The 27,428-nt window shown below is 41.1% G+C and overlaps 1 protein-coding gene across 2 annotated transcripts in view; it reads right to left on the reverse strand.

Moving 5' to 3' along the window:
- Positions 1 to 3,514: 3,514 nt before the first annotated feature.
- The window catches only part of LOC111962199 (RNA-binding Raly-like protein), a 58,180-nt gene continuing 34,266 nt past the window's right edge, over positions 3,515 to 27,428 (reverse strand). Inside the window, exons 3-7 of one of the 2 annotated variants that reach the window (XM_023985094.2) lie at positions 13,519 to 13,691; positions 12,441 to 12,554; positions 10,349 to 10,488; positions 9,373 to 9,420; positions 3,515 to 9,211 (exon numbers count right to left, since the gene is read on the reverse strand). In XM_023985094.2, coding sequence (XP_023840862.2) covers positions 9,382 to 9,420; positions 10,349 to 10,488; positions 12,441 to 12,554; positions 13,519 to 13,691 — 466 coding nt within the window. In that variant the 3' untranslated portion in view covers positions 3,515 to 9,211; positions 9,373 to 9,381. Of the gene's footprint in view, positions 9,212 to 9,353; positions 9,421 to 10,348; positions 10,489 to 12,440; positions 12,555 to 13,518; positions 13,692 to 27,428 lie in introns of both variants that reach the window. The other variant, XM_023985095.2, reaches the window with a different exon arrangement.

The following is a 27,428-nucleotide window of genomic DNA, read 5'->3' on the forward strand; positions in this document are numbered from 1 at the left end:
AGCTGTTAGAATTGTAAGTGTATGTATGTCCCTTAAGGTCCTTGTGTAATTGTAATGTGATATTGTACCCCCTAGCTCGATTGTCCATTGTATATAATCTATATATACTTGTGTTCCCTTATGTACTTTCTGTATTGATTTGTTGTTAATAAAAAAATATATATTAAAAAATAATAATAAATAAATAAATTTAAACAAAGATTATACAATTTGCACATTTATGATGAACATAAAAAAATAGAAATATCCAGCAAGTACTAAACACACAGGTAGCAGCAGTTGTCAGTAACTTAAATGTTTGTGATATCATTTTGCTTTGCCACCATATGACTTCAGTTAATCATCATCGTCATCATCATCATCATCATCAAGACTTTTTCAAACACCATTTTTAGGAAATATTAGGAAGAATACCATTTCAATGTCAGTAATTTTGGCTTAATCTGATAGTATGCCATTTGTTCTTTATTGAATTTGTGTACATAAAAATAACATGTAATTATGGCAAAAAACAAGATCCAGATAATGTTATGCGTTGAGATAAATTGATGAGATAAATTTTAAAAAATTATTTTAAATATATTGGTTTTCAGTATTATGTTTAACTCAGGCCTTTTCATTAGGTGGGCAATGGTAAAACATATTAGAAATTGATTTGTTTTTAACTTTTTTTCCCGCTGGTAGTTGAGGAAATTGTGGTAAAATGCATAATATCTGATCAATAAACATAACAATAATTATGAAATAGATTAAAACAGATCCTAATCTTAGTGATCCAAGAAGAATTACGGCAATACCTATGTAAGAATGCTGTTGACTACAGTTCAGCATTCAACACTATTGTTTCCTCCAAGCTCGTCACCAAGCTCAGAACCCTGGGTCTCGACACCACCCTCTGCAACTGGATCCTGGACTTCCTGACGGGCAGACCACAGGATGTGTGGTTTGGCAACAACACCTCCTTCACACTGACTATTAACACAGGGGCCCCACAGGGGTGTGTCTTCAGTCCTATGCTCTACTCCCTGTTCACCGACGACTGTGTGGATTTACACGACACCAACTCCATAATGAAGTTTACTGACAACACCACGGTTGTAGGTCTGATAACCATCAACAACGAGTCAGCCTATAGGGAAGAGGTAAGTGAACTGGCATTGTGGTGTTATGACAACAACCTGTCCCTCAGCGTCAGCAAAACAAAGGAGTTGGTTGTTCACTTCAGGAAGCAGAGGAGGGAAAATGCCCCGATCCACAACAACGTAACTGCAGTAGAGTTGGTCCCATTAGGCTCAGTTGGTAGAGCATGGCACCTGCAACGCCAGGGTTGTGGGTTCGATTCCCACAGGGGACGAGTACGAACAAATATGAAAATGTATGAGCTCACTACTGTAAGTTGCTCTGGATAAAAGTGTCTGCTAAATGATTAAAATACCCCCCAAAAATTTGGCATGCCGCACCGAGTCCTCTCCAAATACCACCGCTGCACCATCGAGAGCATCCAGACCGGTTGCATCACGGCCTGGTACGAGAATTGTTACATCCACAACTGCAAGGCCCTTCAGTGAGTAGTGAAGACGTCCCAGTACACCACTGGGACCGTGCTCCCAACCATCCTGGATATCTACTCAAAACAGTGCCTGAGGAAGGTACGCAGCATCATCAAGATCCCACACACCCCAGCCACGAGCTGTTCTCTCCCTTACCATCAGGCAGATGGTATTGGAGCATGAGGTCTGATACCAACAGGCTAAGAGACAGTTTCTGTCTACAAGCCATCAGACTACTGAACACTTGAGCTGGACTGACCACCTGCTCTGATTTTCTGCACCTTAGCACACATGCAATCACTCATGCACACAACCACACAGACATACACACACATATACACTCATTCGACAATCAATATTACACTTTATATACACTACCGTGCAAAAGTTTGGGGTCACTTAGAAATTTCCTTGTTTTTGAAAGAAAAGCAAATTTTTTTGTCCATTAAAATAACATTGAATTGATCAGAAATACAGTGCAGACATTGTTAATGTTGTAAATGACTATTGTTGCTGGAAACGGCAGATTTTTTATGAAATATCTACATAGGCGTACAGAGGCGCATTATCAGCAACCATCACTCCTGTGTTCCAATGGCATGTTGTGTTAGCTAATCCAAGTTTATAATTTTAAAAGGCTAATTGATCATTAGAAAACCCTTTTGCAATTATGTTAGCACAGCTGAAAACTGTTGTCCTGATTAAAGAAGCAATAAAACTTCCCACTAGTTGAGTATCTGGAGCATCAGCATTTGTGGGTTCGATTACAGGCTCAAAATGTCCAGAAACAAAGAACTTTCTTCTGAAACTCGTCAGTCTATTCTTGTTCTGAGAAACGATAGCTATTCCATGCGAGAAATTGCCAAGAAACTGAAAATCTCATACAACGCTGTGTACTACTCCCTTCACAGAACAGCGCAAACTTGCTCTAACCTGAATAGAAAGAGGAGTGGGAGGCCCCGGTGCACAACTGAGCAAGAGGACACGCACATTAGAGTGTCTAGTTTGAGAAACAGACGCCTCACAAGTCCTCAACTGGCAGGTTCATTAAATAGTACCCACAAAACACCAGTCTCAACGTCAACAGTTAAGAGGCGATGGATGCTGGCCTTCTAGGCAGAGTTCCTCTGTCCAGTGTTGTGTTCTTTTGCCCATATTAATCTTTTATTTTCATTGGCCAGTCTGAGATATGGCTTTTTCTTTGCACTTCTGCCTAGAAGGCCAGCATCCCTGAGTCGCCTCTTCACTGTTGACATTGAGACTGATGTTTTGCGAGTACAATTTAATGAAGCTGCCTGTACTTGTACATTTTACCTCAATTACCTCGACTAACCTGTGCCACCGCACATTGACTCTGTACGGGTACCCCCTGTATATAGCCTCCCTACTGTTATTCTACTGCTGCTCTTTAATTATTTTTAATTATTTTTTACTTAACACTTATTTTTCTTAAAACTGCATTGTTGGTTAAGGGCTAAGGGCTTGTAAGTAAGCATTTCACTGTAAGGTCTACATGTGTTGTATTCGGCGCATGTGACACATACATTTAGATTTGATTTGATGTCGATAACTTGTTGATTTATGCCAGCATATGAAACTAAAGTTCATTTGGTTCTCATCACTTACCTGATTGTGCAGTTGTTTCAAACAAGACAAAAGAGTTCATTTTCATTCTTTGCAAAAGGGCAACTCACTTTGGATTCACTATGAGCAATCAGTGGTGGGAAAAGTACACAATTGTCATACTTGAGTAAAAGTAAAGATACCTTAATAGAAAATGACTCAAGTAAAACTGAAATTCACCCAGGAAAATACTACTTGAGTAAAAGTCTAAAAGTATTTGGGTTTAAATGTACTTAAGTATCAAAGTAAATGCAATTGCTAAAATATAACCTACTTAAGTATCAAAAGTAAAATTATAAAGCATTTGAAATTCCTTATTTTAAGCAAACCAGATGGCACGATTTTWWTTTTWWTTTTTTTTATTTACAGATAGCCAGGGAACACTACAACACAATTTACAAATTAAGCATTTGTGTTTAGTGAGTCCGCCAGATCGGAGGCAATAGGGATGACCAGGGACGGTCTCTTGATAAGGTGAATTGGACCATTTCCGGTCCTGCTAAACATTCAAAATGTAATGAGTACCTTTGAGTGTCAGGAAAAATGTATGGCGTAAAAAGTACATTTTTTTCTTTAGGAATGTAGTGGAGTAAAGGTTCTCAAAAATATAAATAGTAAAGTAAAGCACAGATACCGCAAAAAACGACTTATGTAAGTAGGCTACTTTATCGTATTTTTACTTAAGTAGACTACTTCACACCACTGTGCGCAAACAAATGTCAGGTGCTTGACCAGACCTATTTCAAAAATAAACTAGGGGCTCTATTCAATCTGTATCGTGGAAATTCATCGTTACAGCGTGATGGAAATTTAATAAAAGCAATGTTCTCTCGTTAACGGAGACTGCATTCATAGGAAACGCTGCAGAGGTCGGCTCAATAGGAAATTACTTTAAATGTCCTATACGGGATGGAATAGAGCCCTTGGTCTATGCATAGCTTGTCAACATTGACAAAGTTTAGCCACATGGTTGATACAATGTTTATTGTGGTTGCCTGGCCGACTTAATTGCCCACAACAAGACAATCTAAAATAGACAATCAAATTGGAATAGTCCACAGATAAAAATAAAGAAAATAATATCCTAATTACTAATTGTTTACAAGTCAGGTAAATTATTGAGCTGAGTACAGAGAACACTGCCAMACAATAAGCCACCACATTTCTAGGCCTAGGCTACTCAAATGTATGTTAAATAAATATGCATACTCAGTTATACGAAAATAGTCATACCTTTACTACTGTCACAATGTATAGTTTACATTCAGTATTTTATAAACACAAAAAAMCACGAGACTTCATGAAACATATATAATAATGCAAAGTAAACGCAAATGCGTAATATAATCATATACTGGGAATCTATGAAAAACCATCACATCTTGAACTTTATTTTTTCCAGAGTAAATAGTCTGGATTTATTTTCTTGCTGGTCATAAAGAAAGTGAAATATACTTATTCTAACAGTTGTTTTCAATAGCCATGGTTTAAAATACAGTACAACATTATACAGTAAGGTCGTTCCACCAATTAGGTGCCTTTTGAATAGTGTAACACGCTGGGGATAAAAACATTTTATTTCACTTAATTTTAACATTCTGTCACAAGGAGCACATGTTCAACTTAACAAAAAAACGAAATGTTCCCATCTCAAGAGGTAAAAAACAAATACTACAGTAATTGCATGCCAATTAAGTGCCAAATAAAGTAACAAGGTTGACAATTTAAAGCAGCCATAAATCCCCTTGTGACAGGGGGAATGGAAGCTTGGTGTGTGCAACAAGGAGAGGCAATTGAATGCAAGCTTCACTAAAAACATTGAAATTGTTAAAATATTTCTAGCCTGTCTATGGGCAACATCTTATGCTTTACCCACTCAGTTTTCCACCACAAAACACCAGAAAATGACCAAAAAATAGGAGAACGAGCTCACCTGATTTGACTGTTCAAAGTTTAATGTCTCTTTTGAAAAAAAAAATATTTTAAAAGGAATAGTTTCAGCATATTAAAATAGTTTTCAGTTTACATAACGGGCTTGACCTTAAAATGAGGGACAGGGTTTTTCTTTACCTTAAAATGTATCACTAATAACATTAAATAAATAAATAATCTTCAGAAATGACTTGGTCAAAGCAACAAAATAACTAGGGCTTTACAATGATGATGAAATCCTGGAGAAATGTTAGGGTTAAGAAGAAGGTTAGCATTTTCCTTGAGGTCACAGAGGATGCACAGAGGGGGATGTCAAAATGCTGACTTTTGGCACTTTAGCAAGTTTTTATTCATATTAAAAATCAAATGTATTGAAATCCCATGTGGTCTATATGCAATGGCACTTCATTTAAGAGGCTTTTAAAATGCAATATTTGTGCACAATTTCTACTTAAAATATCAAAGGGAAGCAAAAGGCACTCATTTCGTGGAACAACCCTGTAGAATTTTTCCATGGCAATTGTTATGACTATTTACAATGAATAATAGTTTTTAGTTGCATTGAAGCACTTCCTGGGGTAAAGAAAATAGTTTGATGCCAGCCCGAAATTGTCCCCGGAATAACGCAATCAACAAATTTCTCCTCAAGTCAATAAGGTTTCCATCCAACCTTTGTATGCAAGTAAAGTACGTCTGATAAAAAAAAATGGTATGACAGGCCTAATGGAAACAGAACAAGTTTTGGTAAACTTTCCAAATGTCTACAAATCAAAATACACTAGACCATGTAGGATCTTTTTGTGTCGGTAAAATGAATTGTGCGAGAAATGTCGGTGGAAACGCTTTTAGGCACAAGTATCGATATAATAACCATAATCTTGAAGTAAACTTGGAGTCACACGATGGCATGTGGTGTGGTCCTCCCACTACGACTCGTCGGGAAAGCATGCAGTTTATTAGCTACAGATTAAATAAATGATGATGAATTGAACAGGGTTGTGAAAGTGCAAGGTGATGAGCTTAATGCTCCTTTCCAATAAATATCGAGGTTATTATTCTGGTGACATGATCACCGATGCTTGACTGCCGTTTGAAAAATAATATCGCTCTTCAATCCATAATAATCTCATCATGTTACATGAGCCCTAGCCAACCGCGCGCAGATACACCAGTATATAACCCCAAATTGGTTGTGGGAAAAACATCAGTACAGTTGAAAATGCGAAGGAAACGCATTTGACGTGTATTTTCTTATTCGGTACATGGTAATTTAACCGCAAATGTTATTTGTATGTGCTCTATGTCATCGCGCACAGTCTTTTATCCGCAACAAGTTAATTTGATGGAAACACATCTGTGTTGGGAAAATGCGCACATTGTTTTTATGCGGATTTTAGAATATTCGCATGAAAATCTGTTGCCAATTGGATGGAAACCTAGCTACTGATAATGACAACACATGCTGCTCCTTTCCAATGCATATTGGATAGTCTTATCCTGGTGATATGATGATCTATGCTTGGCTGCCATTTGACAAATACAAATAATCTCGCTCTTTAGTCCATAATAATCTCATCATGTAGGCAACAGTATACCCGCACTGTATCTGCGAGCTGTTGGCTAGTGCGCACGTGCCAATACCAGAGTGGGCACATTCGCGGTAACGCAACATACTCTATTTATTTTAGTGACCAAACCATCAGTAGAGTTGAAAATGCGATGGAAACCTATTTTTTCGGTACATGGGAATTTAACCACACAATGTATTTGTATGTGCACTATGTCATCACTCACTATTTTTTATCCACAACAAGTCCGTTTGGTGGAATGAAAACACACCACTAGTGGGAAAATTTGCATATTTTCTTTATGCCGATTTTAGAATATTTGCATAAAAATCTGTCTCCATTTGGATGGAAACCTAGCTACTGACCGTACTAATGTGGAAGCTATGGGAAGTTGGTAGAGACAAATATGCAAAGTAGAGAACACACAGGGAGTGTAGATGCCTAATACTGTTGTCCTATGCCCGGTCAATCTCGAATGGCTTTTTATATCAATTGATTGATTACATATTCCTAGTCTGTGGTGATCTGGATACATTAAGTGGCAGTACTACATTACGAATGTACAGTTGAAGTCGGAAGTTACATACACCTTAGCCAAATACATTTAAACTCAGTTTTTCACAATTCCTGACATTTAATCCTAGCAAAAAAATCCCTGTTTTAGGTCAGTTAGGATCACCACTTTATTTTAAGAATGTGAAATGTCAGAATAATAGTAGAGTGAATGATTTATTTCAGCTTTTATTTCTTTCATCACATTCCCAGTGGGTCAGACGTTTGCATACACTCAATTAGTATTTGGTAGCATTGCCTTTAAATTGTTTCACTTGGGTAGAATGTTTGGGTAGCCTTCCACAAGCTTCCCACAATAAGTTGGGTGAAATTTGGCCCACTCCTCCTGACAGAGCTGGTGTAACTGAGTCAGGTTTGTAGGCCTCCTTTCTCGCACACGCTTTTTCAGTTTCTATTTCTATGGGATTGAGGTCAGGGCTTTGTGATGGCATCTCCAATACCTTGACTTTGTTGTCCTTAAGCCATTTTGCCACAACTTTGGAAGTATGCTTGTGGTCATTGTCCATTTGGAAGATCCATTTGCGACCAAGCTTTAATTTCCTGACTGATGTCTTGAGATGTTGCTTCAATATATCCACATAAATTCCCTCCCTCATGATGCCATCTATTTTGTGAAGTGCACCAGCCCCTCTTGCAGCAAAGCACCCCCAACAACATGATGCTGCCACCCCCGTGCGTCACTGTTGGGATGGTGTTCTTCGGCTTGCAAGCATCCCACTTTTTCCTCCAAACATAACGATGCTCATTATGACCAAACAGTTCTGTTTTTGTTTCATCAGACCAGAGGACATTTCTCCAAAAGTACGATCTTTGTCCCTATGTGCAGTTGCAAACCGTAGTCTGGCTTTTTTATGGCGGGTTTGGAGCAGTGGCTTCTTCCTTGCGGAGCGGCCTTTCAGGTTATGTCGATATAGGACTCGTTTTACTGTGGATATAGATACTTTTGTACCTGTTTCCTCCAGCATCTTCACAAGGTCCTTTGCTGTTGTTCTGGGATTGATTTGCACTTTTCACACCAAAGTATGTTCATCTCTAGGAGACAGAACATGTCTCCTTCCTGAGCGGTATGATGGCTGTGTGGTCCCATGGTGTTTATACTTGCATACTATTGTTTGTACAGATGAAMGTGGTACCTTCAGGCATTTGGAAATTACTCCCAAGGATGAGCCAGACTTGTGGAGGTTTACAATTCCTTTTCTGAGGTCTTGGCTGATTTCTTTTGATTTTCTAGTGATGTCAAGCAAAGAGGCACTGAGTTTGAAGGTAGGCCTTAAAATACATCCACAGGTACACCTCCAGTTGATCAGAAGCTTCTAAAGCCATGACATAATTTTCTGGAATTTTCCAAGCTGTTTAAAGGCACAGCCAACTTTGTGTATGTAAACTTCTGACCCACTGGAATTGTGATACAGTGAATTTTAAGTGAAATAATCTGTCTGTAAACAATTGTTGGAAAAATTACTTGTGTCATGCACAAAGTAGATGTCCTAACTGACTTGCCAAAACGATAGTTTGTTAACAAGACATTTGTGAAGTGGTTGAAAAATGTGTTTTAATGACTCCAACCGAAGTGTACGTAAACTTCCGACTTCAACTGTAGTTGTATAAATGTGGGTGTGTCTGTCTGTGTGAAGCATATCAGTTGTCAGTCCCCTTCTTCAAGAGACGACACATTTTTTTAAAAGCTGCCATATTTAGTTGAGTCCATAAGTCTGTAGGAACCTGTTGCAAAGGGGAGCTGGAGACACGAAGTTGGACAGAAGCTGACTGTGGGAAAGGAACTGAGGCTAACCAGGGAAATATTTCTTACTCATCAAAAGAAAAGATTCACTGAAGATCCAACTTTGTAAGGTACAGTGTATTTGAGGGTTCTGTCCATGTTGACTGTGATCAGAGATGATCACTCCTCCTTTCACTTGAATCCCTCTCCATGTCGCTGTGCTGCTGTCATCGGGTTCATTGAGTCTGGAGAGAGTAAAAGGGATAATGATAGTTGAGAATGAACCAATACTTACTTACACTCTTATTAACATGTAATTACATACTGTAATTAAACAGAATCCACATGCAAACAATCATGTTTTGTGCTATAATCCTGACAGGTCACCTTTATTAGCCATGTATACCTGATCTCCTCACATGTTATCTTCCAGATCAGAATGATGGTTATTTATCTGAGAAATCACAAGAGCGAGAGAGACTTTATATGCTGACATGAAACACACTGTGCTACATTTGCTCATTGTCACTTAGAAACAATCACTTTCACAGATCACAAAAACAGTTATCTGACAGTTACCAGATTTTACTGTGACTGTAACTCTCCATCTGTGCATCTGTTTAATCAAGTTTAGGAGGGATGAGTGACACTCCCTGGCAATCCTGGGAAGTGTTATTACTCCTTGCCATTAGGACAGATTTAGGATGCTGTATTGTGGTTGACTGGTAAACACTCTTCTCTATTCATTCCTTCCGTCTTCCTCCCCCTTCCCCCCTCAACTGTCAGAGAAACAATGGCTCCCCTGCCTGGTGAACACACCTACCGCTCAGCCCACACAGCCTGGTATAGATAATGAACAGTGGTACGGAGGCAGAACACTTATTGTGTCAGCCAGGTAGGGAGACACTTGGCTGTAATTGTAGATAATTACTCTTCTTTTGAAGAGATGGGCGCACAGAATGTAATGTATGTACGAGTCCCAAAATCTGAGAACAATAGTTAATCAATTATCATCTCCCCATATCTCACTCTCTTTGTTCTATGACACACACACACACACACACACACACACACACACACACACACACACACACACACACACACACACACACACACACACACACACACCACACACACACACACACACCCACACCACACCACACAACAACACACTTTTCCAGAACTATTGCAACTGTGACAGCCAATGCTACAGTGATCTGCATTACCATTCCGCAACATGTTGAATATATGCACTTTCAGAACAAATTATGAAAATCTATGATAATGTAAAACGTTCAAGCACTAACCAAACAGTAATATAACATTGCTGAGGTGCAGGAGTGAGCAATCACCAGTAGGAGGAGGAAGAGTTTTGTGTTTACCCTGTGGTGGTGCTGGTGGTAATCATCGCTGGCCTCTCCTGGCTCTGGGCTCTCTCTCTGTCTGTGGTGAAGGCTGACAGGGGAGTCGTCCAGACTGCTCACTGAGTCCGACACACTGCCCTCCCCGGTCAGAGGTGAATCTGGACCAGACACACGCACACAGTTCTTTTCACAATTGTTGAGCATGTTGGTTTTCGGTGTACCTCTCTRTGGAATATAGTCCATAGAATATTTGCTTTAACTGTGTTTTTGAACTGCTTTCTTTGTCAACGGTAGCCAACATCCCAGTCCAGTGCACAACAAAGCCTGCCGACAGTTACCTTCTACTAAGGCATTGCCCATTTTTTTTATTTTCTGTTGATGCAGTGCTCACTGATGCAAGATGCCCCAAATGATAATAGAGAGTAGTCATAATGGGCCCACAATAATCTGATGACAAATACACTACATGGACAAAAATATGTGGACACCCACTCAAATTAGTGGATTTGCTTATTTCAGCCACACCGGTTGCTGACAGGTGTATAAAATCTAACACACAGCCATGTAATGTCCACAGACAAACAGTGGCAGTAGAACGGTATGTACGGAAGCGCTTAGTGACTTTCAACGTAGCCCCGTCAAAGGATACCACCTTTACAAACAAGTCAGCTAGAGCTGCCCCGGTCAACTGKAAGTGCTGTTATTGTGAAGTGGAAACATCTAGGAGCAACAACAGCCCCAAAGTGGTAGGCCACACAAGCTCACAGAATGGGACCACTGAGTGCTGAAGCGCGTATTGTGTAAAAATAGTCTATTCTCTGTTGCAACACTCACTACTGAGTTCCAAACTGCCTCTGGAAGCAACGTCAGCACAATAACTGTTTGTCGGGAGCTTCATGAAATGGGTTTCCATGGCCGAGCAGCCGCACATAAGCCTAAAATCACCATGCGCATTGCCAATTGTCCGCTCGAGGGGTGTAAAGCCCGCCTCCATTGGACTCTGGAGCAGTGGAAACGCATTGTCTGGAGTGATGAATCACGCTTCCTCATCTGGCAGCCCGACGAACAAATCTGGGTTTGGCGGATACAAGGTGAATGCTACCTGCCCGAATGCATAGTGCCAACTGTAAAGCTTGGTGGAGGAGGAATAATGGTCTGGGGCTGTTTTTCATGGATAGGGCTAGGCCCCTTAGTTCCAGTGAAGGGAAATTGTAACACTACAGCATACAATGACATTCTAGTCAAGTCTGTGTTTTGTGGCAAAAGTTTAGGGAAGGCCCTTTCCTGTTTCAGCGTGACAAAACGAGGTCCATACAGAAATGGCTTATCGAGATCGGTCTGGAAGAACTTGACTCGACTGCCCATAGCCCTGACCTACACCCCACTGAACACCTTTTTTTCGATGAATTGGAACGCCGACTGCGAGCCAGGCCTAATCGCCCAACATCAGTGCCCAACCGCAATAATGCCCTTGTGGCTGAATGGAAGCAAGTCCCAGCAGCAATGTTCCAACATCTAGTGGAAAGCCTTCCCAGAATAGTGGAGGCTGTTATACCAGCAGAGGGGGGACCAACTCCATAATAATGCCCATGATTTTGGAATGAGATGTTCAACGAGCACGTGTCCACATACTTTTGGCCATGGTAAGTAGTTCTTTACTTTAATCAATGAATAGTCATTTTCCCCTCCACTTGTTATCACTCATCATTATAGACTCTGAAGAGGATTACAAAACAATGTAATGTTAGCAGGGGAAATTCTGTAAGTTAAGCTCCTAATGACGAGATAGTTAAGCAATAAGGAACGATGGGGTGTGGTATATGGCCAATATACCACGGCAAAGGGCTGTTCTTAAGCACGACGCAACACGGAGTGCCTGGATACAGCCCTTAGCCGTGCTATATTGGCCATATATCACAAACCCCCGAGGTGCCTTATTGCTATTATAAACTAGTTACCAATGTAATTAGAGCAGTAAAAATAAATGTTTTGTCATACCATGGTATACGGTCTGATAAACCACAGCTGTCAGCCAATCATTATTCATGGCTCGAAACACCAAGTTTATAATATAAAATAAACTCTCCAGTCCAGGCTCCAACCCTTCTACCTGAGTGGTCTTTTCTCCGTCTGTCCATCTTTTCCACACTGTCCAGCAGTCCATCAATCTGCACCTTGATCAGAGTCAACTCACTCTTTATGGCCAACAGCTCTGCCATCTTCACTGTAGAGGGAGAGAGAGGGAGAGAAAGAGGGAGAGAGAAATGGAGAGGGAAAGAAAAGAAAGACATTTAGATTTAAGAAATAATACTCTTTTGAGAGAAAATTTCATATAAATCTCCCATTAACATTGATGTATGAGTTGCACGAAAGTCCAAGTTGTGAGTGCAGGTCTTAAAATAGGATTTGGCCTAGAGAGGCCTGTAATAGTTCATAGTGTTGAAGCCTGTACTCACATACTCACTTTGTCTTCCTATGCATGCCACCATCACTTAGTGTAGTGGAAGCACCCTCACTCCCAGGGCCTTAACATCTCCTCTCCACTAGCCTATGGTCTTTAATGGGAAATTCATATCACAACCCCAGCTCTGAGAAAACAACCCTGAAACTCTTTACTATTAAAAGCTGTTTGACCTCTGCAGCTACAAAGACAATCTAATTCCCCTATGATGGGCTGGCAGTAAAAACTATTAAGGCTTGTAATAAACTAGTATAAACAATTCTTATTTGTTATGCACTATTAACTTGGTATAATTGCAGCATGTTGATAGGCTGGGTAGTGGAAGGAGAGGAGAGAGGCCCTGCAGTCAAAAGGCTTTTAATGAAGAGACCATCTGGTGCTTCTGACTGTGCCCTGGGGCTCCCAGCGCTGCCTTTCCCCATGCAGACATGGCATTACACTAGGAGGAACACTCAGGCATTCAATATACACACACTCCCAAGTGGATTCATAGGCACGCACATACAAACACACATAGTCAGTGCGAAGAAGCCAATATACACACACACACACATTCGAGATAAAACGCTAAGTGCACATACACAGATGACATTCACCCTGTAATGAGTTTTTTTTATGAGTGTGTCTGTGTGTGGTGAGTGTGTGTGTGTGAGTGCACGTGTGCGTGGGTTAACATTGTAAAGAGTCTGTTGTGAGTGTGTGTGTTACAGTGTGTGGGGTCCTTTACACTTAGCCCTGTTGCTGGAAGAGCCGGTGCGCTGGGCATTCCTCTTGCCCTGTGGTCTGTCTCTGGAGCGGTGCAGGCCGGAGGAGGAAGAGGGGCCACGGGAGTGTTTTATAGGGCTGGGCTCCACTGGGGCTGGCATCATGGAGGCTGGGACACGCTGGTAGTCAAACACCCTGTGTGGAAACAACATGATCTAATAAGTAATTATACAGTAAGTACTTTGTAATATTTGTAAGTAAACAAAACCTTACGTATGGTCCTAGGGTCCTGAGTATTTCCTGACCACATGATAGGACCAGGCAATGACAGCTATAGGTTATAAGTCTCATAAACGCATGCGCTTTAAAACAATCATCTGCTGATGTGTCGGAGCAACCTTTCCTAAATTCCCAAAAGAGAGTTGACCATAGACTTTCCATATACTGTCCACTGCAGGAGGAGACTCAATCTCCCTGGCAGGCTGGCAGCACTGAAAACACCTGCCTCCAGACAAATTTTCAGTTTTAGGTTATTCATGCCAATCAAATTAAATAGTGGACTCGTTTATAATATCCATAAGCCATTTGGTGCCAATACATATGGAGTAAATGTACTTGATAATCACAGTGATATACTGATGTAATCGATTTTCATTTGATCTCATAGCCTGGTGCGCCAAATAGCTCTGGGGAGCTTTGATTTGCACTGGTCTGGGCTCAGAGGTAGCATGTCCCCTCTTTCTCTCTCTCTCCCTCTGTATCTCTTAATATCCTTCAGTGTCTCAGTCTCTCTTAATATCTTTCAGTGTCTCAGTCTCTCTTAATATCTTTCAGTGTCTCAGTCTCTCTTAATATCTTTCAGTGTCTCAGTCTCTCTTAATATCTTTCAGTGTCTCAGTCTCTCTTAATATCTTTCAGTGTCTCAGTCTCTCTTAATATCTTTCAGTGTCTCAGTCTCTCTTAATATCTTTCAGTGTCTAAGTCTCTCTTTGTCTTTCTCGCTCTCCGTCTCCGTCTCGCTCTCCGTCTCGCTCTCCGTCTCGCTCTCTCTCCGTCTCTCTCTCTCTGTCTCTGTCTCTCTCTTTCTCTCTCAGAGCTTTTGAGGTTAACCAGCCCATTCATCTCTCTAAGTGCAGGCATCTCTTCTGATACAAGCACGATCACTGCAGCTGTGTGTGTATGTGTGACATCCCAGAGAAGATAGAGGTAGTCATCTCTGAGATTGTGTAGTTTGACAGAGATGCTGCCCGGTCTATGGTTTCCGCTCATACACTCCTCGTCCCCCCACCCAACTCCCGTCACTCTGAAGATTGATCCTGCCCTCCATCTACTAAAACCCCTAACATATTGCTGCTGTCAATCAGGGGATCAAAAGCGATCACAAGGAGGTGAACAGGTATGCCTATATGTGAGGGTTGCTGTTGCCTTTTCCTTACTGAGGACCACACTAACCTCCTACTTGACTTGAAAAGAAAAAAACWGTCTATTCGGAAAGTATGAGTTTTTCCACATTTTGATAACATTTTCCCCCTCATTAATCTACACACAATACCCCATAACGACAAAGCAAACATATGTAATATCACATTGACATATGTATTCAGACCCCTTACTCAGTACTTTGTTGAAGCACCTTTGGCAGTGATTACAGCCTTGAGTCTTCTTGGGTATCACGCTACAAGCTCAAGTCCGGGCTCCTGCTGGGCCACTCAAGAACATCCAGAGACTTGTCCCGAAGCCACTCCTGCAYTGTCTTGGCAGTGTGCTTAGGGTCATTGTCCGGTTGGAAGGTAAACCTTCGCCCCCAGTCTTAAGTCGTGAGCGCTCTGGAGCAGGTTTTCATCAAGGATCTCTCTGTACTTTGCTCTGTTCAACTGTCCCTCGATCCTGACTAGTCTCCCAGTCCCCAGTCATGGTCTGAGAGTACTTTAGGTGGCTTTTGGCAAACTCCAAGCGGGCTGTCATGTGCCTTTTACTGAGGAGTGGCTTCCATCTGGCAACTCTACCATAAAGGCCTAATTGCTGGAGTGCTGGGGAGATAGTTGTCCTTCTGGAAGGTTCTCCCATCTCCATAGAGGAACTCTAGAGTTCTGACAGAGTGATCATCGGGTTCTTGGTCACCTCCCTGACCAAGGCCCTTCTCCCCCGATTGCTCAGTTTGACCGGGTGGCCATCTCTAGGAAGAGTCTTGGTGGTTCCAAACTTCTTCCATTTAAGAATGATGGATGCCACTATGTTCTTGGGGACCTTCAATGCTGCAGACATGTTTTGGTACCCTTCCCCAGATCTGTGCCTCAACACAATCCTGTCTTGGAGCTCTACAGACAATTTCTTCGACCTCATGGCTTGGTTTTTGCTCTGACATGCAATAGACAGGTGTGTGCCTTTCCAAATCATGTCCAATCAATTGAATTTACCACAGGTGGACTCCAATCAAGTTGTAGAAACATCTCAATGCCACATCTTCAATTTAAGCCTACTAGAAAGTGTGTGCCCTCAGGACTGGAGGGAAGATAAAATAATTCCGCTACCCAAGAATAGTAAAGCCCCCTTTACTGGCTCAAATAGCCGACCAATTAGCCAATTAGCCTTAGTAAACGTCTGGGAAATAATTGTGTTTGACCAGATACAATGCTATTTCACAGTAAACAAATTGACAACAGATGTTCAGCACGCTTATAGGGAAGGACACTCAACAAGCACAGCATTTACACAAATGACTGATGATTGGCTGAGAGATGATTGATTGATGATAAAATTATTGTGGGGCTGTCTTGTTAGACTTCAGTGCAGCTTTTGACATTATTGATCATAGTCTGCTGCTGGAAAAATGTATGTGTTAAGGCTTTACACCCCCTGCTATAATGTGGATAAGCATTACTTGTCTAACAGAACACAGAGGGTGTTCGTTAATGGAAGCCTCTCAAACATAATCCAGGTAGAATCAGGAATTCCCCAGGGTAGCTGTTTAGGCCCCTTGCTTTTTTCAATCTTTACTAACGTCATGTCATTGACTTTGAGTAAAGCCAGAGTGTCTATGTATGTGGATGACTCAACACTATACATGTCAGCTACCACAGCAACTGAAATGACTGCAGCACTTGACAAAGAGTGGGTGGCAAGGAATAAGTTAACCTTTACTTAATATCCATCCCGGATCCGGGAGCATCCTCATCAAAAAAGCTGACTAGCATAGCCTAGCCTAACGGGACATGGATATCATATAATATAATTTTCATGAAATCACAAGTCCAATACAGCAAATGAAAGATAAACATCTTGTGAATCCAGCCATCATTTCCGATTTTTAAAATGTTTACAGCGAAAACACAATATGTATTTTCTATTAGCTAACCACAATAGCCAAAGACTCAACCGCATATTTTCACCATGTTTCTACCGCATAGGTAGCTATCACAAAACCGACCAAATAGAGATATATAGTCACTAACCAAAGAACAACTTCATCAGATGACAGTCTTATAACATGTTATACAATAAATGTATGTTTTGTTCGAAAATGTGCATATTTGAGGTATAAATCATAGTTTTACATTGCAGCTACCATCAAAAATATCACAAAGCAGCCAGAATAATTACAGAGAGCAACGTGAAATACCTAAATACTCATCTAAAAACATTTATGAAAAATACATGGTGTACAGCAAATGAAAGATAAACATCTTGTGAATCCAGCAATATTTCGATTTTTTAAGTGTTTTTACAGCGAAAACACAATATAGCATTATATTAGCTTCGCACAATAGCCACACAACAAACGCATTTATTCACCGCATAGATAGCATTCGCAAAAACCAGCAAAAATATTAAAATGAATCACTAACCTTGAACAACTTCATCAGATGACAATTTTATAACATCAGGTTATACCAATACACTTATGTTTTGTTTGAAATGTGCATTTTTAGAGCTGCAAAACCGTGGTTATACATTGTGAAAATGTAGCAACATTTCCCCAGAATGTCAGGAGCTATTTTGGACACTCACCTAATCTGACCAAAGAACTCAATCATAACTTTTACATAAAAAATACTTGTTGTATGGCAAATGAAAGATACACTGGTTCTTAATGCAACCGCGTGTTAGATTTTTAAAAATAACTTTACCATAACAAACAGCTTGCGTTATTGCGAGACAGCGCCCGCCAAAACGGCGGAAGAATAGAAATACATTTTCCACAGAAATACGAATAAATCCATAAATTGTTCTTACTTTTGCTGAGCTTCCATCAGAATCTTGTACAAGGAGTCCTATTTTACCCGAAAAATCGTTGTTTGGTTTTAGAATGTCCTTTTGTCCTGTCGAATTCGTGCCACAATGCTAGCCAATGTTGATGACGTTCCCAGTTTCTCTCGACGCAAAGAACAGTAAACTCCAAAAGTCCCAATAAACGTTGAATAATCTGATAAAACTCGGTTGAAAAAACATACTTTACGATGTTATTATCACATGTATCAAATAAAATCAGAGCCGGAGATATTAGCCGTGTATACCGAACGCTCTTCAGAAGACAATATGGAGGTGCTTCGCGCGCCTAGGTAGAGAAAGGAAACTCCTGACCTGCCACTCCAAAAGCTCTTGTTCGACCTCAGATCAAGCTAGACACCCCATTCCACCTTCCACTGCCTGTTGACATCTAGTGGAAGGCGTATGAAGTGCATGCATATCGATAAATATAAGCCAGTTGAATAGGCAGGCCCTGGAACAGAGCCTCGTTTTCAGATTTTTCACTTCCTGTGTGGAAGTTTGCTGCAAAAATGAGTTCTGTTTTACTCACAGATATAATTCAAACAGTTTTAGAAACTTGAGAGTGTTTTCTATGCAATAGTAATAATAATATGCATATTGTATGATCTAGAATAGAGTACGAGGCAGTTTAATTTGGGCACAATTTTTTCCAAAGTGAAAATAGCGCCCCCCTATTGACAAGAAGTTTTAACCCTAAATATTTCTAAAACTAAAAGCATTGTATTTGGGACAAATCATTCACTAAACTCTAAACCTCAATTAAATATTGTAATAAATGATGTGGAAATTTAACAAGTTGAGATGACTAAACTGCTTGGAGTAACCCTAGATTGTAAACTGTCATGGTCAAAGCATATTGATACAACAGTAGATAAGATGGGGAGAAATCTGTCCATAATAAAGCGCTACCCTGCCTTCTTAACAACACTATCAACAAGGCAGGTCCTACAAGCCCTAGTTTTGTCGCATCTTGACTACTGTTCAGTAGTGTGGTCAGGTGCCACAAAAAAAGGATTTAGGAAAATTGCAATTGGTTCAGAACAGTCAATCTCTCCTGGCTGAAAGTGGAGGAGAGATTGACTTCATCACTACTTGTATTTATGAGAGGTATTGACATGTTGAATGCATCGAGCTGTCTGTTGAACTACTGGCACACAGCTTGGACACCCATGCATACMCCACAATACATGCCACAAGAGGTCTCTTTACAGTCCCCAAGTCCAGAACAGACTATGGGAAGCACACAGTATTACATAGAGCCATGATTACATGGATCTCTATTCCACATGAAGTACAGTGCCTTGCAAAAGTATTCATCCCCCTTGGCGTTTTTCCTATTTTGTTGCATTACAACCTGTAATTTAAATAGATTTTTATTTGGATTTCATGTAATGGACATACACAAAATAGTCCAAATTGGTGAAGTGAAATTAAAAAAATAACTTGTTTAAAAAAATTCATAAAAATAAAAACTGAGAAGTGGTATATGTATTCACCCCCATTGCTATGTAACCCTAAATAAGATCTGGTGCAACCAATTACCTTCAGATGTCGCATAATTAGTTAAATAAAGTCCACCTGTGTGCAATCTAAGTGTCACATGATCTCAATATAAATACACCTGTTCTGAAAGGCCCTAGAGTCTGCAACACCACTAAGCAAGGGGCACCACCAAGCAAGCGACACCACGAAGAACAAAGAGCTCGCCAAACAGGTCAGGGACAAAGTTGTGGAGAAGTACAAGTCAGGGTTGGGTTATAAAAAAATATCAGAAACTTTGAACATCCCACGGAGCACCATTACATCCATTATTAAAAAATGGAGAGAATATGGCACCACAACAAACCTGCCAAGAGAGGGCCACCCACCAAAACTCACGGACCAGGCAAGAACGGCATTAATCAGAGAAGCAACAAAGAGACCAAAGATAACCCCGAAGGAGCTGCAAAGCTCCACAGCGGAGATTGGAGTATCTGTCCATAGGACCACTTTGAGCCGTACACTCCACAGAGCTGGGCTTTACRGAAGAGTGKCCAGAAAAAAAACATTGCTTAAAGAARAAAATAAGCAAACATTTTTGGTGTTCGCCAAAAGGCATGTGGGAGACTCCCCAAACATATGGAAGAAGGTACTCTGGTCAGATGAGACTAAAATTGTCAAGGAAAACGCTATGTCTGGTAGAAAACCCAACACCTCCCATCACCCCGAGAACACAATCCCCACAGTGAAGCATGGTGGTGGCAGCATCATGCTGTGGGATGTTTTTCATCTGCAGGGACTGGGAAACTGGTCAGAATTGAAGGAATGATGGATGGTGCTAAATACAGGGAAATTCTTGAGGGAAACCTGTTTCAATCTTCCAGAGATTTGAGACTGGGAGGTTCACCTTCCAGCAGGACAATGACCCTAAGCATACTGCTAAAGCAACACTCGAGTGGTTTAAGGGGAAACATTTACATGTCTTGGAATGGCCTAGTCAAAGCCCAGACCTCAATCCAATTGAGAATCTGTGGTATGACTTAAAGATTGCTGTACACCAGCAGAACCCATCCAACTTGATTGAGCTGAAGCAGTTTTGTCTTGAAGAATGGGCAAAAATCCCAGTGGCTAGATGTGCCAAGCTTATAGAGACATACACCAAGAGACTTGCAGCTGTAATTGCTGCAAAGGTGGCTCTACAAAATATTGACTTTGGGAGGCTGAATAGTTATGCACGCTCAAGTTTTCAGTTTTTTTGTCTTATTTCTTGTTTGTTTCACAAGAAAAAATATTTTGCATCTTCAAAGTGGTAGGCATGTTGTGTAAATCAAATGATACAAACCCCCCAAAAATCTATTTTAATTCCAGGTTGTAAGGCAACAAAATAGGGAAAATGCCAAGGTGGGTGAATACTTTCCCAAGCCACTGTAAGTGATGCAAGCAGTAAAATTAGAATTAAAAACAGAAAACACCTTATGGAACAGCAGAAACATAAGCACAGATACGTATACACACACAATAACATACACACTATACACACACATACACATGGATTTAGAACTGTGGATATGTGGTGGAGTAGGGGCCTGAGGGCACACAGTGTGTTGTAAAATCTGTGAATGTATTGTAATGTTTTTAAAAATGTTATAAACTGCCTTAAACTTCTTATGACTTGGGGACAGTATTTCGACGTCTGGATGAGAAGCGTGCCCAAAGTAAACTACCTGTTACTCAGGCCCAGAAGCTAGGATATGCATATAATTGGTAGATTTGGATAGAAAACACTCTAAAGTTTCCAAAACTGTTACAATAATGTCTGTGAGTATAACAGAACTGATATGGTAGGCAAAAACCTGAGGAAAATCCGGTGTGGGTATTTTCAATTGAATGCCTATAGAGTATCTAATGGGTTAGGACCCAGATTGCAGTTCCTATGGCTTCCACTGGATGTCAACAGTCTCTAGACATTGTTTCAGGCTTGTTTTCTGAAAAATGAAGAAGAATGAGACCTTTCTGTCAGTGGACTGTAGAATCATGCACTGCTGGTTTGCGCGCGTGACCTAGTGTGCGCACTTCGTTGTTTTTCCTTTCTATTGAATAAGCTATTGTCCTGTTGAAATATTATTTAGACAATTGGCAACCTGAGGATTAATTATAAACATTGTTTGACATGTTTCGACGAACTTTACCGGTACCTTTAGGATGTATTCGTCTGCATGTTTTGACCGCCTTTGAGCCAGTGGATTACTGAACAAAATGCGCCAATAAAACAGAGTTTTGGGGATATTAAGAGGGACTTTATCGAACAAAATGAAAATGTATTGTGTAGCTGGAACTCTTGTGACTGCAACCAGATGAAGAACTTCAAAGGTAACTGATTAATTATATCGCTATTTCTGACTTTTGTAATTCCTTGCTTGGTTGTAAAATGTTTGTATGCTTTTGTAAGCGGGGCGCTGTCCTCAGATAATCACATGGTATGCTTTCGCCGTAAAGCCTTTTGAAATCTGACAAAGCGGCTGGATTAACAAGAAGTTCATCTTTAAACCGATGTATAACACTTGTATTTTTTATGAATGTTTATTATGACTATTTCTGTATTTTGAATTTGGCGCTCTGCAATTTCACCGGATGTTGTCGAGGTGGGTCGCTAGCGGAACGCCTGCGCCAGAAAGGTTAATTTTGCTGGACCCCAGGAAGAGTAGCTGCTGCCTTGCCAGCAGCTAATGGGGATCCATAATAAATACAAATGATGATCAATGGAAACAGGATGCACCTGAGCTCAATCTCGAGTCTGAATAATTATGTAAATAAGGTATTTATAAATATATTTTTTAATACATTTTCAGAAAATTCTAAAAACCTGTTTTTGTCTTGTCATTATGGGGTTATTGTGTGTAGATTGATGAGGGAAATGTTGTGTTGAATACATTTTAGAATAAGGCTTTGATGTAACAAAATGTGGGAAAAGGGAAGGGGTCTGAATACTTTCCGAATGCACTGTATCTGCCGTTCTACATTAACTGTTTATAAAAAAAAATTAACATACTTGTACTACATTATACACAATTGTGTATGAGTCATACAGTACTTTATGGAAGTGAAAAAGAACTGAAGGTATATAGTTGGCTTTACTGAGAACTGAATATGATTACCTACTGTACTCTAGATGTAATTTCTGGCAACAAAGAAAAGTCCATGAAGGAGAGAGAGAAAGTGTTACTTTGAGAGTACTGTACCTTTGTAAGCTTTAAATCTGCAGCAGAGCAGATAACTACCAATAAATATTTTTTTCACACGCTGTTGATATGCTCAGCAAAGGAGAATTCATCAGGGAAAGCATTTCATACTACAGTGCAAAGTGAGTTTAGGAGGAAGCCAGTTTTTTACTACTCTATACTAAGATATTCAAAGACAATCCTATAAGATGATGCCTGGGACTCAGTGAAAGGGTAATGATTGTTTGACAAAATTACCCAAGCTCTTATTGGATCCACTGTAAATCAGATGTTGGTCGTTTGTAAAAGGACATATAGACTGAGTGTAAAAAACATTAGGAGCACCTTCCTAATATTGAGTTACACTCCCTTGGCCCTCAGAACAGACTCAATTCGTCAGGGCATGGTGTCAAAAGCGTTCCACAGGGATGCTGGCCCATGTTGACTCCAATGCTTCCCCACAGTTGTGTCAAGTTAGCTGGATGTCCTTTGGGTGGTGGACCATTCATTGTACACACGTGAAACTGTTGAGCATGACAACCCCGGCAGCGTTGCAGTTCTTGACACACATCGATGCGCCTGGCACCTACTACTATACCCCGTTCAAAGGCACTTAAATCTTTTGTCTTGCCGATTCACCCTTTGAATGGCACACATACACAATCCATGTCTCAATGGTCTCAAGCCTTAAAAATCCTTCTTTAACCTGTCTCCTTCCCTTCATCTACACTGATTGAATTGGATTGAACAAGTAACATCAATAAGCGATCTTAGCTTTCAGCTGGATTCACCTGATCAGTCTGTCATGGAAAGAGCATTCATGTTTTGTACACTAAGTGTATAGTCACTCTAATCCTATGCCAGTGTAGGATGAAGTAAGGATACTTCTTAACTYGCCTTGTATTGTGGTGGCTGTGTGAGGGGCAGTAAAGGAAAAGAAAGGGATGAGATAGAGACAGAAGAGAGAGGGGAGAAGGGACTGAACGGATCGCTTATCAGCAATGCCTGAGCTGGCTGGCAAGTGCCTCGTTTTTCATTCTGTCATCCCCTCTCCCTCTCAGCCCTTTTCCCTCCATGACTGTGGTGTTTCCCCCTTGCTTCACAGTGCTCCACCGTCGGCCTGAGCTGTGTTTTTTCTCCGGACCAGTGGGGCGGGTGGCCAGGCGTCCAGTCAGCTATGCAGGGAGACTGTGTTCACCCATCTGTGAAATCACCACCAGCGGCGGACAACCAGGGGGAATGTCAGGTCATGTGGATACAGTATGGGTCAATAGATAGTTTCACTACAGAAACCCTGCTGCCCCACTACCCGCAGCCCTCAGGGAAGCACTGCATCATCATATGATCTGCTAGCTGAGCCTGATATGCTGGGTAAGAGGAGAGGCAGCTCCTATATACTGCACTGATTGGGGAACAAAACAATAAGAAATGGGGGTGTTTTAGGTTCAGGGTGTAAGAATTGGAGGCCAATAGCTTTTCTACACACACACCTCATTCATGGAAATACCCATAGAAACATGGTCCCTTATTTCAATACTTCTAGGGATGCCATTATATGAGCCGTGTCATATTCTCTATCTGTGAAATAAGAGTGTGTCACCTTCTGTAATCCACAGGACAAACCCTGTCAAYGAGTCTTGCTACTGTAGCTGTGAATAAGCAAGGACACCTAAAAGGCCATTTAAACGGTGAAATGGGGTAATGAGAAAATAATAGGCCCAAGGTCCCCCAACTTGGACAGGTTAAATTGTGTACCCTTGGTACAAGGTGGTTGCTTTTTTTATTGATTTTATTTGTAAGTTAAGAAAAAATACATACAGTGGGCTCTGAAATGTTTGACCCACTTCATAATGATGAGTAAAAATTACTGTTTGAAATAAATATTTCAAATACTGAGCTGTATTGTCTGCCAAAAAAGGGGGGGATTTTAATATGTTATACTAATACAATCGCTCAGAGAAATTGGGAAATTATATTATTTTAAGCTAAAACAATTGCTCAAAGAAAGAGGTTTTTGTTGAACAAGTAATACATTTTTTCTCAAAATGGTAGGGGTCAAAATTATTTTTGAGTTGGAGAACACATTCCCATTTCGACGCCAAACCTACATTTACGTCATTTAGCAGACGCTCTTATCCAGAGCGACTTACAAATTGGAAAGTTCATACATATTCATCCTGGTCCCCCCGTGGGGAATGAACCCACAACCCTGGCGTTGCAAGCGCCATGCTCTACCAACTGAGCCACACGGGACCTGCCACTGGTGTGCGTGGCCAAAGAGCTCTATTTTCTTGTAATCTGACCAAAGCACCGGTTCCAATCCAAGTACCAATGTCATTTACCAAACTCCAGGTGTTTACATTTGTTGGAGGACATAAAAATAGAGCTCTTTGGCCACGCACACCATTGGTGGGTTTGGCGTCAAAATGAGAATGCATGAGCAGAAATACCCCCACACCTACTGTCAAATCTGGTGGTGGATCTTTGATGTTATGGGGATATTTTGCATCCCCTGGTCATTAGGTCCTTGTTGACGTCATGGGCATCATGGCTGAAACTTGGCCGCAAGTGGACCTTCCAGCAAGACAATAACCCAAAGCACATATCAAAATCCACAAAGAAATGGTTAATTGGCCACAAAATCAACATTTTGCAATGGCCATCTCAGTCTCGAGACTTGAAACCCATTGAAAACCTGTGGTTTGAATTGAAGAGGGCAGTCCATAAGCACAGACTAACATGCTGACCACACCGTTTGCATCGCGTGCATGTTATTCAATCATTGCACCCACACTGCTCGCACGCGCCAACGAGTGTCTGTGCTGCCAGACGCTAAAATAGAAGATGCTTCTATTTGTGGTGCAGAACGCGCTGCAAGTCCTGCCTCTCCCATCTCCTCATTGGTTTATAGAAGCAGATACACGTGCCATCTCCTCATTGGTTATACCCACGTTGGTTCACTTCCCGCTGTTCACTGCAATACAGTATTTTCATATTACATATTTGACACACTTTGACATGCATGACTACATTGTGTATGTTTATTTATACAGTAGTTATTATTCAATATGTCCTTATCTGGGATTTGAACTCGAAACCTGGTTCACGGCATTCCGATATTCCTGCTAAACCACCATATCTGTTACAGTAGGTTAACGGATAAGCTGCCCGCTCGACCCCATCCGCTCCTTTCTGGAAATCTCCTCCCATTCCTCACTTCCCACATCAACTCATTCCTGAGTAGGGCTGTGGTGGTCATGAAATTTTGTCAGCCGGTTATTGTCATGCAAGAAACTGCCGGTCTCACGGTAATTTAGGTTTAATTAACATAAACACGCTTGTTCATTTAACAGACAAGATATGCTTATTGTCACGTTCTGACCATAGTTCTTGTGTGTTTTACTTGTTTTAGTGTTGGTCAGGACGTGAGCTGGGTGGGCATTCTATGTTGTGTGTCTAGTTTGTCTGTTTCTATGTTTGGCCTATATGGTTCTCAATCAGAGGCAGGTGTTTTGTGTTGTCTCTGATTGGGAATCATATTTAGGTGTCTTGTTTTGTGTTGGGGTTTGTGGGTGGTTGTCTTCTGTCTTTGTGTTCTGCACCAGATAGGACTGTCTCGGTTTTCACGTTTGTTATTTTGTATTTTGTATAGTGTTCACGTTATCGTCTCTTTGTTTATTAAACATGTTGAACACTAGCCGTGCTGCATTTTGGTCCTCTCCTTCACCAACGGAAGAAAACCGTTACAGAACCACCCACCAATCTCGGACCAAGCAGCGTGGTAACGGGAAGCAGCGGCAGCAGCAGCAGCAGCGGTACCAGGAGGAATGGACTTCGGAAGACGTGTTGGACGGAAAGGGTTGCTACACATGGGAGGATATCCTGGCTGGTAGGGATCGCCTTCCATGGGAACAGGTGGAGGCAGCTAGGAGAGCGGAAGCAGCTGCAAAGGGGAACCGGTGTTATGAGGGAACACGGCTGGCCAGGAAGCCCGAGAGGAGACCCCAAAAATKTATTGGGGGGGTCCTAAAGGGGAGTGTGGTGAAGTCAGGTAGGAGACCTGCGCCCACTTCCTGTGCTTACCGTGGAGAGCGAGAGTACGGGCAGACACCGTGTTATGCGGAAGAGCGCACGGGGGGAGTGGCGGCAGGTAAAGGAGACACAGGATGAGCAGTAGAGGGTGTGGCAGGAGCAGATGTAACAAGTTGTTAATGATACAAACCTTAGAATGTCTTAGAAATCTAAACATATATGGGCTGCATGGTTGAACTATAGGCTATTGACGATTTGAGAAGGTAGCAAAAAGAGCTTGCACTCTGTTCCTTGCCTCAGGCTTCACAGCTGTTCTCTCATAAAGTGATCATATTTTCACCCATCAGACTATTCTCAATTTAATCTCATCTTTAAATCGAAATTAGTTTCGATTTCAAATGGACCATTATAACCAGTTTTAGTGAATGTAGCACCGTGTACAGTATTGTTTAAAAATKGATAGTTTGGAAAATAATCTTGATGTTTAATGCTGGTAACCCATTGTATAAAAGTAATAACACACTCAAGGCCATGTGTTATGACATTTTTATCATGGCTGTGGTGGGCTTCGCCTYGTGGCTATGACCACATTACAGCCATGATTWAAAAAATGTCATAACACATGGCCTCTCATGTATTATTGCTTAATTATCAAATGGATAGGAACAGGGGCAGGGGGGGAAATACGTCATCCGTATGCACTCGAATAGCAATGGAGCTTTGCGCTTTCCAACCGGTCCGTTTTGTAGGCTACTTGGGTTTAATAGCGGAGTATGTGCTTAATATGAGCAGCTGAGAAATAAATACAACAACACTTACTTCACTCCATGCATCAACCACTGTTTGAGGAGCATGCTCTCACTGTCTGACAGGTGATGTTCCTGTTTGAGGAGCATGCTCTCACTGTCTGACAGGTGATGTTCCTGTTTGAGGA

The sequence above is a fragment of the Salvelinus sp. IW2-2015 genome, linkage group LG4q.1:29 (genome assembly GCF_002910315.2).
Source record: "Salvelinus sp. IW2-2015 linkage group LG4q.1:29, ASM291031v2, whole genome shotgun sequence".
Lineage (NCBI taxonomy): Eukaryota > Metazoa > Chordata > Actinopteri > Salmoniformes > Salmonidae > Salvelinus > Salvelinus sp. IW2-2015.